The 14,372-nt window shown below is 35.4% G+C and overlaps 1 protein-coding gene across 4 annotated transcripts in view; it reads right to left on the bottom strand.

The window, feature by feature from the left end:
* Positions 1–8,716: 8,716 nt before the first annotated feature.
* The window catches only part of LIP2 (lipoyltransferase 2), a 62,235-nt gene continuing 56,579 nt past the window's right edge, over positions 8,717–14,372 (bottom strand). For all 4 annotated transcript variants that reach the window (XM_089805501.1, XM_089805499.1, XM_089805500.1 and 1 more), the window contains one exon: positions 8,717–9,535. In XM_089805501.1, coding sequence (XP_089661627.1) covers positions 8,777–9,484 — 708 coding nt within the window. In that variant the 5' untranslated portion in view covers positions 9,485–9,535 and the 3' untranslated portion in view covers positions 8,717–8,776. The remainder of the gene's footprint in view (positions 9,536–14,372) is intronic.

Raw genomic sequence — 14,372 nt, 5'->3', positions numbered from 1 at the left:
CCTACAACTCACGGATTGAACCATCTGATGCATTCAATCTACTCAAATCCACTTGCTAGCTCTGTGACCACCTAGCCATGCATCAAAGGCTTGTCTAGGGCACTACATGAAAAATAGTTGCCTTTCTTTCCCGCATCTCTTCTTGGCTATGTACATTGTACAAAGCCTACACTTCCATATCCCCAAGAACCATGATGATCCCACAGTGAGGTTTTATGGGGGAGTCATTCTTCCAAAACTTGTCAAAACTGAACCGGTGAACTGGAAAACTACAAAAGATTTTAAAACTATGAACAAATGTACTCTAAAAAACTTGAAAGTCTAAAACAAAAATTATTGTAATTACATAAATTTCAAGAATCCAAAACAAAACTTAATCTTTCAATCCATTATTTGATTCTAGCAATCAGGAAGTATAAAACTTCAACTAGCAACTGTATTTCGTAGTCTTGCTTGCAAAAACTTAACTTCTTATAACTCCCAACCCTTGGAATGGGTTTATTTCGTGGTTTTATATGTTTTCAAAGAGGTTTCAGGAAGTCAGAGTAACCACCAACCTCTAATCCACAACATGTATGAATCTTGCACAAATGTTGACATTCAACTTTTCAAATTTGCTAACAACTTTTCCATTTTTGCAATTTTTGAACCTTGAACATTTGGAACTCTTAAAGTAGGTCCAGTGTGGCCTAATTATGATGTCTATTCATGATTTAGCCTCTAGACCATCAAGTTGCAACTTTTGACCATACAAACCCAAGTTGACATCTTTTGCAAGAAACCAACAACTTTTTCACTATTTAACCAAATGATGAACCATGACCTCCAATCTATGAAAAACAATGGAAGAACATCCCAAAGGACATAGTAACCTCAAATCCAACTTCTCTACCATTTCTAGGGCATAAGACTCATTAACCTACCTTGCCACCTAAACCACTAAACACAAGCAACAAAACTAAGCCAAAACACATAGAGTGTATTGAACTTAGTCAAATCTGCCTAATAACAACTCACTTGACCTTCTAAGGTCCAAAACCCACTCAACTAACTTGGCTAGGGTTGGTACAAGCCAAAACAAACCAAAAATCTAAGAAGTTAGCCTAGGTGCTCCTACACTAGAAGATCTTTCCATTTATTAGCAGACTTATAAGCAGATCTCAACTTATTTGGAAGAGAAGATCAAGTTGTTATAAGACATCAACAATGAAGTACATATATATCAATTTAATTAAAGATTATTATATAGCCTGTATTCATTCAGAAGATCAGTTTATTGCAGGCAACAACAATCTTATTCATTTGTGACATACACCGGCAACCACCAAGTAAATGAAGGATTAATGATCGAGGGAGATTAGTTAAGGAAAATGTATTCTAAGAGATGTGATGGATAAAGGATAGGACTTCAAGGAAAAATACGGCCATCTTGCAAACTATTAGTAATAACAAGTGGCATGCCTTTTCACTTGATGGGGGGATATAAATGAACAACACCCTCCAAGGAAAAAGAAAACATTCACATTTAAAGAAGCAAATAGACTTTAGATTGAAACTCTGTAGTTCCATCAGAAAATACATCAAGTATTACCAATGGTGGAGAACATTCAGATTATGATTAAAAGTAGCAGATATATATTCTTCCTAGATCTGTTTTTTCCAGCATTTCATATCCTTAGCAATTGCTCTTGTGGTACATGCGTATTTGTAGACAAACTCTTATACATGTGCATTCATATAATGGAATGTAAAGTGCATATGCTTGATGATGAAACTGTTTGAAACCCCCATCTTCTATGATAAGTAGTCTGTGTAAGAGGGGAGTTATAAGATTGCTATCTAAGGAGGCCATCCTTGGGATGTCCATGTTGCACCAATCTGATCTTGGACTTAAATAGAACAATTAAGAAACGGTGTTTACAATATCCTCTCAAATTTCGCAATGATGGCTATTGCCTTAAGGAGGATGAAGCATAGATAGGGAATGGAAGTGCAAGCACTCCTCTAAGTAGGCCACCTTGGTGAATGTCCATGTCGCCTACCCACTAGGGCCAAGAAGGTGAGTGTCCACTCTTGGACTTAGAGTGGATATTTCTCTGGGTGGACCTAGCATGTCTCTTCCTCCATTCCCTGATGTGTTTGAATAATATTATAGATATTATCTAAATGTTATGTGTTCTTGTCTAGCCCTAATATTTGGAAGAGTGTGTGGGTGTGTGTGTCTATATATATCACATGAATGCATATGGCTTGCATGCCTTACTGCATGTCTTACATGGATGCATCATGCTTTACACATATGCTTCACTGTCTTGCTTGTATTTGTGTATTATTCATGCCTTGTGTATTCATGGGTATTGCTCCATGCCTTACATGTCTTATGTGGATATTCCAAGCCTTTCACAACTTATGGGTATTGCTCCATGCCTTACATGTCTTATGTTGATATTCCACGCCTTACATGTGTACTCAACACCTTACATATATTTATGCTTCTCATCTTAGTGTATTTATGGATATGCTTCTTATCTTATGTATGTTTATATGTTTTTTTGCATGATTACTTCATGCTTAATGTATGCCTTATGTCTTGAAAAGGCTTTGCATCATGTCTAATGTCTTATCAACAAGTTTATTCCATGTGTGTTCCATGAGCACTTATAATTGTATCAAGAGCCACATACAGATTTGAGAAAAAAAACATTATCAGTTTACCAAATATGAGAATAATGAAAATGAACTAACGGGATATAAATTCATTGCATTTAAGCCTATAGATGTGTGGCATGCTTCTAATCCTTGTCTTAATATATCTTAAGTTGGCCCTTTCTTTAACACAAAGGGATAGCATGATCTTGTGCAGACTGTGGGTTAGCCAAATCAATCCCTTGCAAATACATGTGATACAAAAGGAGAAAACGATTTTCAAATTGATGATCTTTTGACTTCTCTTAATGGATGAGGGGGAACTTATCTGAAATTCTGGACTATCCAAATTTCCAACTCTTGATTACTGAAAATTGATTTTGAATTTAAGGTCAAAACATATATTGGTCCAAATTAACAACCCAATATAATATTATAGTAGTGTTGCTGAAGTAAATTCAGAAATGGGTCCTCACAAAGTCAAAGTTAGCTCCATGATTGAGGACAAGCAATTTTGGGACAGCCTCATGTCCCATGTTACATCCAAAATTTTGACCTAATTTTAATTTTGTTCATAGCTGTTAGATTTAACGGATTTTTCTTTCATAATTATGTGAAGTAGGTAGTTATTTATACCCGTTGTATTAACTGTTTAATGAAGATGGTCGTTATCCATTATTTGTCATGTGATATTTAGCAGTTGCTTGATTTTGGAATTATGATTAATAATTAAATTCTTTTAAATGTTAATATAAAAATTATTATGGAACTTGTTATTATCGTGGAAATGTTGCATGGGTGATTGCAAGAGAAGATGAAGGGGGGAAGTATTGCTAAACGGGATCAACGGAATGGGATACTACCTTAGTCCAATCATCAGGATGACAAGTATGACCTTAAATTGCATTGGTAAGGACCTAGCGACTTGAACTTCAGGATACAATTGAAGGACCCGCATGAGCTATTAAGTAAACATTTTAAAACATAAAATAATTTAATTGAAATATAATATGTACCTCAAAGGATTTTGATTGACCTTTCCATTACGTAATTATAATAAATACCTATGTACATACACATAGATATAAGAATAAAATGACACCATAATATTAATATTTCTTTTATAATAGTATGATGTTACCCCATAATTATATCTACGTGCATGTAGATAGATATAAACCATAATTATTTTGGATTTATAACCTTCAAATCTTTTTCCATTTTTTATTTCATTTTCTTACTTGAAACCGATTATAACACTTGGCATATTTATTTGGCATTCAAGAGCCAAGACATTTCTTTTATGTTACGGCTTCTTGGAAGCCAAAGAGCCACATTATCTTTTTATTTAAGAAGTCAAAAGAGGCTGAAGACTTATATATTTCAAGCACCCGACATATATTTCAAGTACCCGAATTATATATTTCAGGCACCAAACTTCTATATTTCCAAGCATCCGACCTCTCCAAATACCATCTAATATATCTCTACATCTATTGCCAATCTCTTTTCTGCCTTGCATTAATTTTCCTGCTGAAAACGTGATATATTTTGTACTGGTTTTTGCACCTGAAGATCATTTCGAGGAAGAGTAGAGTCGAATCACAACGTCCAGCTAGACTCCTATCTTCCTGATTATATCAAGTTATGTGGTCAATCATGTTCCAAGCATTGCTAAGTATTTCTTTATCAGATGTTACTGAAATCCGATTACCATAATAATAAATTGTGGTTATACTCATCATAAGTATTATAGGTTAGTTCCTCTTTAAGAAAGAGTTGTTTATGATGTAATGAAATCATGATTTAAATATACCATTTGGAAGTCAGAACCAATGATATTTCTACAAGTCTTAAAGAACATATTCTTTCAACTCACAGATCGTGAGACGCTAGAAACATATAATATTCATGAATCAGTTGAAAATCAACAGACAGAGTTGATTGCTCTAAATTTTCGAGCACCTAGGACTCACGGGCTATATAGTTATGGAAAAGGTGAAGAGGTGAGATGAAATCTGCAATGACATGGAAATAAAGTCAAACATGATACAATAATCCTAAATTTATTTTATAGCTCATGTTTGTCCATAAAATTGTTTCCCCATTGTCAAGTCGAGCGGTGGTGATCGGGTTACTGAACCCATCAGAAAAACCTTGGCCAAGGTCATTTAAAAGCATGTTTGCTATCCATGATCACTTGATGTAAGTGGTTTCAGTTATTCAAACATGTTCGTCCATAACTGTGCAGACATTCTATACACCGGAATGCTCAGGTGGTTTGACTAAAAGTATCCCAAGCTCGATCTCAAGGTAAGGAGGGTCTTTCTAATTCAATAGATTGTGTGGGGATAAGTATGGTCCGAGGTTGGGAGGTTAAGCCTAAATCAATGCTTCTCATCTTACCAAAAGCCAAGGCTTGCACAACCAACTAAAGACTCATCGGATATTACCTATATGTTCTTCTTTTCATGTTGAGCATTTACTTTACTTGTATGTAGAAAAAGATAGTTAATTGTTATTCCAGTTACTACAGATGATCATTGATACAATTATTTCAGTTAATCATTATTTTAGTTATTTCAATTGATCATTGATACAGTTATTTTCAGTTAATCGTTATTATAGATATTACAATTGATCATTGTTTCAGTTATCTAAGTTGAACATGGTTATTTCAGTTGATCATTGGTAGTTAAAAGAAGCTAATATCCCATGAAAAGGAACTCGGTTATTTGTTCAATAATTTGTTGGGAAAAACTCTTTATAGATCATCTTTGTTTTGTTATTAAAAAAAAAAACGTTTGTTACATCCCATCTAAATTTTAGCCACAAAACCAAGTGCGGCCTTAAATAACAAACTAAACCTGGATGATGGCCAAAAAATGGAGGTAGCCCAACTAGTATTAGACAGAGATTTAGTACTAAAAAAGAGGGCTAACTAGGATTAACTAAACTATGATTGAAGTTGTCTGATAAGATAAGATAAATTTATTAATGTCCAACAAAAGACCAACGAGGGTCTAAGGGACTAGAAACAGTACAAAGGGCAAATGCCAGCAGAGGGAGCAGCAAACGGTGTCCGCAGAAAGAACGTGAAAGCAAAACAAAAAAAAAACCAAGAAAAGGGAATAACAATAGCTAAGAATTCCTCACAAGTGAGAAGTAGTCCAGAATGGAAAGGTGGGTATTAGGGCAATCAAGTACTCTGGAAGGTCGCCTCTGAGGTCTACTAGAAAAATGTTGCTGAGTGTAATCTTTGCGGGGTCTCACTGATCTGGTGTGCACCGAGATAGTGCAGAGAGGTCGCTTTGATCCTCAGGCAGGAACTGTAGGACTGAAGAAAGAGGTGGTAAGCTGTGCAGGGGTCGATGTCGAGCAAAGTTGGACCTGTATAGTGTGCTCGCGAAGCTACATGGTCTCCTGAAGATAGATTGCAATACAATGCTGGTCGGCATATCCAAAGAATGAGGGAAGAGACTGACACTCTCTAAACAAAGAGTAGAATCTCCCTTGGACCTCATAGTAAATTGGACAACAAAAATTAAAGTGAGACTCGGTCTTGACCTCCCCGAGGTGACAAAGCCATCAAATTCTGTCCTCCCTACCAATCTGGTGATCAATCTGAATACGTAGTCGGTGAGAACCCAGCCTGAAAGATCCCAAGGAGATGCGAAGAGCATGAGTCCAACAACGAGTGAGGTACCAAGGACGTAAGATGATCTCATCCTGGATCTCAAGAAAGTGCTCAACATAGAAAGCCATGCGCAGACGGAGCCCACCTGGGGGACTCTTCCACGTCATGATAACATACTGTCTGCAGATGTCAAGTCTAACATGCTCATTCAACTCCCGCTGAGGTGGAAGAAGATGAGCTAGAGCGTCCAAAGAAAACTGGAAGGGGTGAAGACAATCCAAACTAATACCAATCGAGCCCAAGAGAGTAGAGACCTGGGTGTACCAACAACGAGACCTGTGACCAAAGTTTGAACTCGGAACCTCCATAGAGGAACAATAAGCCAAGTAGGAATATCTGTGACGATCGTCAGAGGAATTAGCGAAGCTCCAGAGCCGATGAAGAAGCCAAACTAAATCAAAGATGGTCTCCAATCTGAAAGGGTGAGCACCAAACTCAGCCAGAATGATGTTGTTTGGTGTGAACCGGTGACATCTGATAATGCACCGAAGGAAATGAGTTTGGACTCTCTCAACATAGACCCAGTCTGACTCCAAGAGGGAGGGGGCCCAAATAGTAGAACCATAGAGGACAGTTGGCTTGACCAAAGAGTCAAGAAGAGACATCTTAGTCGTGATGTCCTAGGTGTCGAAAGCACTATCGCTCAAGAATAGCAAGGAAGTCGAACCCCTTGTTGACTCTAGGCTACATGGCTGGTCTCAGGCTAAATCGAGGTCCAAAAAACTTAACCCCCAAGTAAGTATATGAAGATGCAATCTCGATCTCGATACCCTGGAAGTAAAAATGGAGATTGTATGTCCTCAAACAATTGAAGACCATAACCCGAGTCTTGCCCAGATTTACAACTAGCTCACGTGAGTCGCAAAAAGAGGCCAAACCATCAAGGAGTTGTTGAAGATCATTAGGAGAAGATGCTAGGAGAATCACATCATCAGCAAATAGGAGAATAGTGATCAATACCTAATGTAAATAACAACCATCTCCAGGGAGCAAGCAATCACGGAGAAAAGCCTCAAGCTCATCGATGTAGATGCCAAAGAGAGTGGGGGAGACAGGACAACCCTATTTCACCCCAATGTAGATCAATACCTAATTAAACATATAGGTAATAGTTAAATAATGATTTCTTAAAAGGGTCAACTGAGCCTTGTCAAGACAGCGAACAGCTTTAGAATGGTGTGACTCTTGCCAAAGGCACGAAGTTTCATGGAGAGGTATGATTCCTCTAAATAGGATATATAAAAGAAAGAATACTACAATCAAGGAAGCAAATAAAAAAAGGGAAGCATTGGATCTATAATAAAATATTGGCAAATAAGCCCTACCATAATCACTTAGCAATTAAAAGGCAGCAATTTTGTAAGAGTTCATTTAAATATATTTAAGTTTTAAGCGAGTGGCTAAGAGGAAGAGCAATGACTCTTTCAAAAGGGAAAAAATATTGGAGGATATAGAAGATCTGATCTTAAGTAAAAAGAAAAACAATAGAGTTCTGCTCTGAATGATAAAGCAATCAGACTTGGGACTATAAAGCAGTAATAATCTGAAATAATCAATCAGACCAGAGAATTTTCAATATAAATTGCATTCAGAAATACAACAGCCCTTTATATTTAAGAGAATAATTTGGGAACATTACACTCTCTGTGGATATCTGTGTTCTTTTGTATTGCACTTGAGTTTCAGATGTGAACAAAGATAAGTCAGAAAGAGGATATAGTTATTTTGTTGAAAGGCAAGTGATGTTTGGAAGCCTTTTTAATGCTTCTTGATTTCAATGATTGATAAGATTGACATGATGAATTACAGAACAAGTTAAGAAGGCAAGATATAGAGTGATACAGTGAGTTGGTATGTACCCTATTCTGCCATCTTTGTTGCAGCTTTAACATTTTTGTAATGTAGTGTGGGAAGAGTGAAAAGATTCACTGCATTTTGGCTGGTAGTTTCTCTAAAAAGTCTAATAATAATCAGAACAGAAGCTCAGCTTTATGACAGTTAACTTGCTTCGATAATTATGATAGCTAATCCCTTGGTCATAAGGGATTTGTCAACTTTTAATTCAATTATACTCTTGAGTGAGATTAGTTATATAAATGAATCATGTGTTTGTATCTTGCTAGAAACAGATCTTGGATCTCTTATCCCTAGATATCCTGAGAAGAAAGAAGTTATTTGAGCCAACATAGTTTTCTATCTCAAAGTTGCAGAAACTCTCAAAGGAAGCATGCAAATGACTTCCAACAAATAGTAAAATAAAAAGGTATTCTATTTAAAAGATAGTAGAGCACAGGTTCAGAGCTTTCAAAAATCATAAAATGTGATTCCACTCAGATTCAGAGAAGTATTCCCACATGGACACATGCAAACAAGTTAACCATAAAAGAAGATAAAGATAGATTTTACTGGAAGTGAATGAAAGCAAAAAATAACTTAATTCGATTCTTCAATATGATCTAGAACAGATATACCATCTTTGAATATTACATCTTGAAAGCCAAAGACATCAATGAAGCACTCAAGAAGATGATCTGTAATCGCAGTCTCTTCTGGAAATGGCATCTGAAATTCTTTTCTAAAAGAAGTTACTTCTTTGTCAGGAATACCACAAGGTACAATATGTGAGTAGAAACTCAAATCTGGGTCTATATTGAATGCCAAACCATGAGAAGTAATACCTGAAGATATTCTTACTCCAATAGCACCTATCTTTCTATTTGAGACCCAAACCCCCGTTTCTCCTTTCATGCCACGCCGAGCTTCAATCCCATATAACAATGCCAATTTGATCATGGTATTCTCTAAATTTTCAATATATCTTCTGGCACCAAGTCCAAATTCTCTGAGAGAGATGATTGGGTACAAAATTGCTTGTCGAGGTCCATGAAAAGTTACATCTCCACCTCTTTGGGTGTAATGTATCTCAGCTCCAATGTTTTTAAGATCAGTTTGAGAAACAAGCAAATTATGATCTGTTTTCCGCTTTCCAAGTGTGTACGTGGGAGGGTGTTGCAAAGATAAGAGTGTATTTGGAATTATTCCCATCCGCCTCTTATTAACAAGTTCTTCTTGAAGTTTTAGAGAATTTGAGTATTTAACTATTCCCATTTTCCAAATTTCTAGTGTTCCTTTGACATTCATTGTTTCACTTGTTCTTCTCTGTTGAATTCTGCAAAGGTAAAACCATTAATCCTGCAAAAAAATTCATAAACATAAGTTGTGTGGGACATTTATTCTATTTCTCACTAGATAAGAAGTTTTCTAACACAAACATATGATAATCTTTCATAAACCAAATATACACAAAAAGCTCAGTTTCAGAGAGGTTGAAATGACTTCTGCCAATTATAATGCAATAACATCAGAGTCTAAGGCAATCAGGTGAAATAATAATAATGTCATTAAAAGTGAGGAGAAAAAACTAGGAAAACTTCAAAATGGTGCATTCCAATCATGTCTTTAATATAACAAAATATTTAATTGCATAAATACTATCAAATAATTAACTTTTACAAGTTCAATTTTCAAAGTTGCTAGATATCATACTGCTCTCTACATAGAACCCTCACACCAATTCGCAATTCTTAAATTCCATCTAAATGAAATGCCAGAAATTGTAGGAACTATTGTTTGTTGAAACAGCACAAGTATCAAAAAGTTCAATGAAAAGGGAACATTTAGAAACCATTCATTCTTATAATTATTTAGTTCTTAAGTTACAGTCAAGGTGAAATAATGGGCTTTTACAAATGAAAAAGTTTATTAATCTTTTAAAAAGTTGTTTGGGTGGGAAAATGAATAATTTTGTAATTTCAAATTAGATTTTCTCTCCAAAAAGCTATAAAAGGGGGCATTAGATCTCATTGTTGCATACAATGTTGACTGATACAATCATGTTGTTGGATTGAATCTGAGAGTTCTTCCACAATCTTTAGAGGACAAAAACTCTCTCAAGTCTAGTTTCAGATTTGAGAAATAATCTGTCAGATTCCTCCTGACTACTGAAACGTTTGATGCTTGATTAGACTGATACACTAGATAATATCTGGTTTCCGTAAACCATGGTTTTGTTTATATTGATGCCCTAAATGGTATTTGGTTTTCGTAAAACAATAGTTTTATTTGTATGGATGCTTTATGTGGTATTTGAGTATAAAAAACAGTGGGTTTGATTAAATTGACGCCTTAGATGGTAAATGGTTTTCATTTCCTGCTTTCATGGAACACTAGTTCAGATATTGCAGAAGGAATAATTTGATGATTTTGTTCCTATCTCGAATAATGTAATTTGATTGTTTTATATAAATATATTAATGTTGGAATATCTATTATTATGGACTGACTACTATTTTTTCTTGACAAATGGATGCAGGAATGGTTTCTCCTCCAAGGAAAAGGGTCATGGAAAGTATCACTGGGAAGGCAGGTGGGGGGCAAACTTGGATTTTGGGAAATGATAAGTATTGACTAGATATGGACTAGTGCGAACTAGGTGGTATACATATGTCTGGATAAGGATCACAGGGGGTCTATTGATGACACTGAGTCTTTTGACAGCAGTCCTAAAGTTGGATAGAAGCCATGTCACCGAGTAGAACTTAGTTCAAAACATGCTTTGTTTTATTGTTCAAATAGAATATTATGCTATATCATATCAACTGTATATGTATATGTATATGTATGTGTGTGTGTGTGTGTGTATATGTATATGTATATATCTATGTATATATGCTTATATCTATGTCTGTATGTATGTATGTTTGTATATATACATATATATGTATATATGTATATGTAAATATAGATACTAATGGCATAACTGATGCTGATGAGATGAGGAAGTATACTCTTAGTTTGACCACGTGTTCTGTTAGTTATGATGTTGTTTAAAGGATAAGTTTTATCAGATCTAAATATTGATTTGTGGTAGATTACTAATTCACCCCCACCTCTCAGTAATTTCAGAGTCTGATTAATGAGAGGACTTTGTTATTTAAAACACTCGAACATAGATTATAATTAAGAGTAAATTTGATAATAAATTATCACTTTATAGCAACATAGGATACCGCCTATTATATTTATCAACAATTTTCTTTTATTAAAATGGCTGGTGGAATTCTAAATGGGAATGCCAACCATTCATAGGACATTAAGTTCTGACCCCACTAGGTTGACGCGGAGAGTCACTCAACGGCTCGGATTTATATGTCTTGCATATTAAAATCATCGGGCTCATTCTGGTAAATCAAACATTACTAATTCTTACCCTCTTAGCCATGAAAGATATCATGGTGGCATGATGAATCTTTTTTATGCTTCTTGCTTGCTTGCTTGGATACACATTATCATAATGTTCCTTCATTGCATAGTGGAATTCATCTAAAAAGAATGCATCGTAAAAGACATAGCATATGAAATATGAAATAAGACTTGCGAAATGATTTCATGATCTGAAATGCAAATTTAGAATCTGTTGTCGTGATCTAACAACACAGCTCCAACACGGGAATATTGTCAAAAGCGTGGCCAATACTACAGTTGAGGTATTGTAATATGATCCAAGAATAATGTTTGTCTACATAAAGAGTTATCGAAAGAGGAAGAGCTTCGGCTCAAAGCAATCACATGAGGAAGAAAAATAATTTACCGTCAGCTTGTCCTTAGTCATGGGGAGTGTAAAATAATGCCTCCAATGGCTTCATCGGTTACAAGAAGGAAGTCTCGATCAAGGCCAAACATCAGTAACAAAAAACTTCTCATATCTTTCAAAATTTAAAAGGATGTTTGTATTAATGCATTATACAAGTATTTGTTCAACAATCATAATAGAGTCACTTCGGGTCTGACTCTGCAGGTCTGTACTTGCACCCAATATGCATGGATAAAAGAACTATTATGTATAATGGAAGCCAGTGCTGATGTTTTATCGGAATTCTTAATACTCTTTAGCAGAACTATGGTACCCCAAGCCTAATTCCAAGGTAGGGAGGGCCTTTCTCCTAAGACATTGTGTGAGGATATGTTAAGGTCCGCAGTTGAGAGGTTAAGCCTATGTCAATGCTTCTCCTCTTCACCAAATGTCGAGGCTTGTACAACACATTAACAGTTATTTCAATAGATGTATGAATTCTTTATCTTTTGCTTGTATGTATTACAAAGTAATTGGAAAATACTTGTTTGTTATTAACAGTGATCAAGAGATCAATTTATACAAGAGACTAAACAATATTTCCTTAAGAAACAATCGTAAAGAATAGAAACATTCTATTCTAGAAACAAAAAACTAAATATTAGAAACATTCTAATATTTACAAAAGATTAAAATAGATAACCATTAGATACTAAACAAAGCTAATAGAAACTATCTATTATCGTAATACCCTCGCTTAATGGTTAATCGATCCAGAGCATGGAGTTGTTAAAAAACGTAAAAGGCAAGTTCTGTCTGCTCAAGGTGCTCTGCATTGGTCGCTTTGGGCTACGAATGAGATTGCTTAGATAGGTCAGCTAAGTGCTTCCAACATTCAACCTTCATGTGCCCAAACTTGTGGCAATTTTTGCATTGAATGTTTTCCTTTCGGGAGCCTTTTGAATCTGAAGCAGAGGATGACTACCGAGAAGACTGTTGATGGTATTTTGGATAATGCTACAAGATTTTGCAAATGAGCATAATGCTCCAAAACAAACTGCAAAAAGCCATGATTTTTGAGGTGAAAAATCAATCAAAAGCCAACATGATTTTTGTGGTGAAAAATCAATCAAAACCCAACATTACAAAGCCTCGTTTTTTTTTGTTTAGGGAAAACGATAAAACCCAACAGATAATTTTTGAGGAAAAATTACAAACCCACAAAGGAATCCCACACAACTTTGTAAATTACAGAATCAGAAATTTTTAAAGGAAAATTTATAGAAACCCATAAAAAAAATTTGGGGAAAAAATATGAAAACCTATCAAAAATTTTTTTTTAGGAAAAAAATTATGAAAACCCATCAGGATTTTTAAGGGACACAAAACACGAGACTTTGCATGGTAAAGCAGCAAATGCAAACAACATGCAAGTACATGCAAACCTCAAAAAGTAGACCGAGAAAATTTGAAGGGTGACCCAAAAGAGAGCTCGAAAAACCCCAAATAGAATATGTTGTCAGTTTCTCAATCAACGAGCTCGAAAATCAAGGCACAGAAATTGAGGCACCCAACAAATCTGACAACCCAATTGAGCTCTCGAAAAACACACTCAAAACTCTGAAATTAGAAAAAAAATCTAAACTCGAAAATTAGAGTTTTGAACAAAAACGGCCTTGCTACAAAAAATCACAAAAAATGGCAGTTAAGATAATATCTTATACTTTCTATAATAGTCAACTACTTGTCTGTAGTCCATCTTTCAGTCTAAATAGGAATGTTTCCTATCCTATTATAGGAATGTTTCCTATCCTGTCTCTAGTTTTGTTTCTAATTCCGTCTTCAGTCTACGTTTATTCTTTTAGCAACAACGTCCTTGTAATTCTTTATAAGGAACACATTTGTTCCTCTGTTAATTAATCAATCATCCGAAAATCCGTTAATCTGCCAACTCTTCTTGAATCTTGTAACATGGTATCAGAGCATCTTTCTTAATTTTTTCGAAAATTATAATTTCTTTTCTGAAATTATCAAAGCCAATTTTCGAAATTATTATGTGAACCTTGCTTCCTAATCTAAAAACCCTGAGATTTTCATAATAGCTTTTTGTCTGAGATTTTTGAAACTCGCGGATTTTTTCTGGCAGACCTGCGGATATTTTTCTGGGCGTTTTTTTGAAATCACGGATTTCTTTTCCTGGTGTTTTTTTTGAGATTTGCGGCCTGCAAGCATCCTTCCTCCACTGGCGACCTTGTCTCCTCATGCAATCGCGTCACATGGCAGCGCAAATCTGAACAAATGTATGCAGAAAACGACGCGATTTTCTAGACTTGCAAAACGCCTGCAGAAAACGACTATCTCGAACGCCGAAGATCACTGCTGAAGCATTCACGACCC

Source organism: Cupressus sempervirens, chromosome 10 (assembly GCF_028749045.1).
Source record: "Cupressus sempervirens isolate cs-2001-9-10 chromosome 10, ASM2874904v1, whole genome shotgun sequence".
Classification (NCBI taxonomy): domain Eukaryota; kingdom Viridiplantae; phylum Streptophyta; class Pinopsida; order Cupressales; family Cupressaceae; genus Cupressus; species Cupressus sempervirens.
Note: the sequence above shows the minus strand (reverse complement) of the source record. Positions and strands in the feature narration are given on the sequence as shown.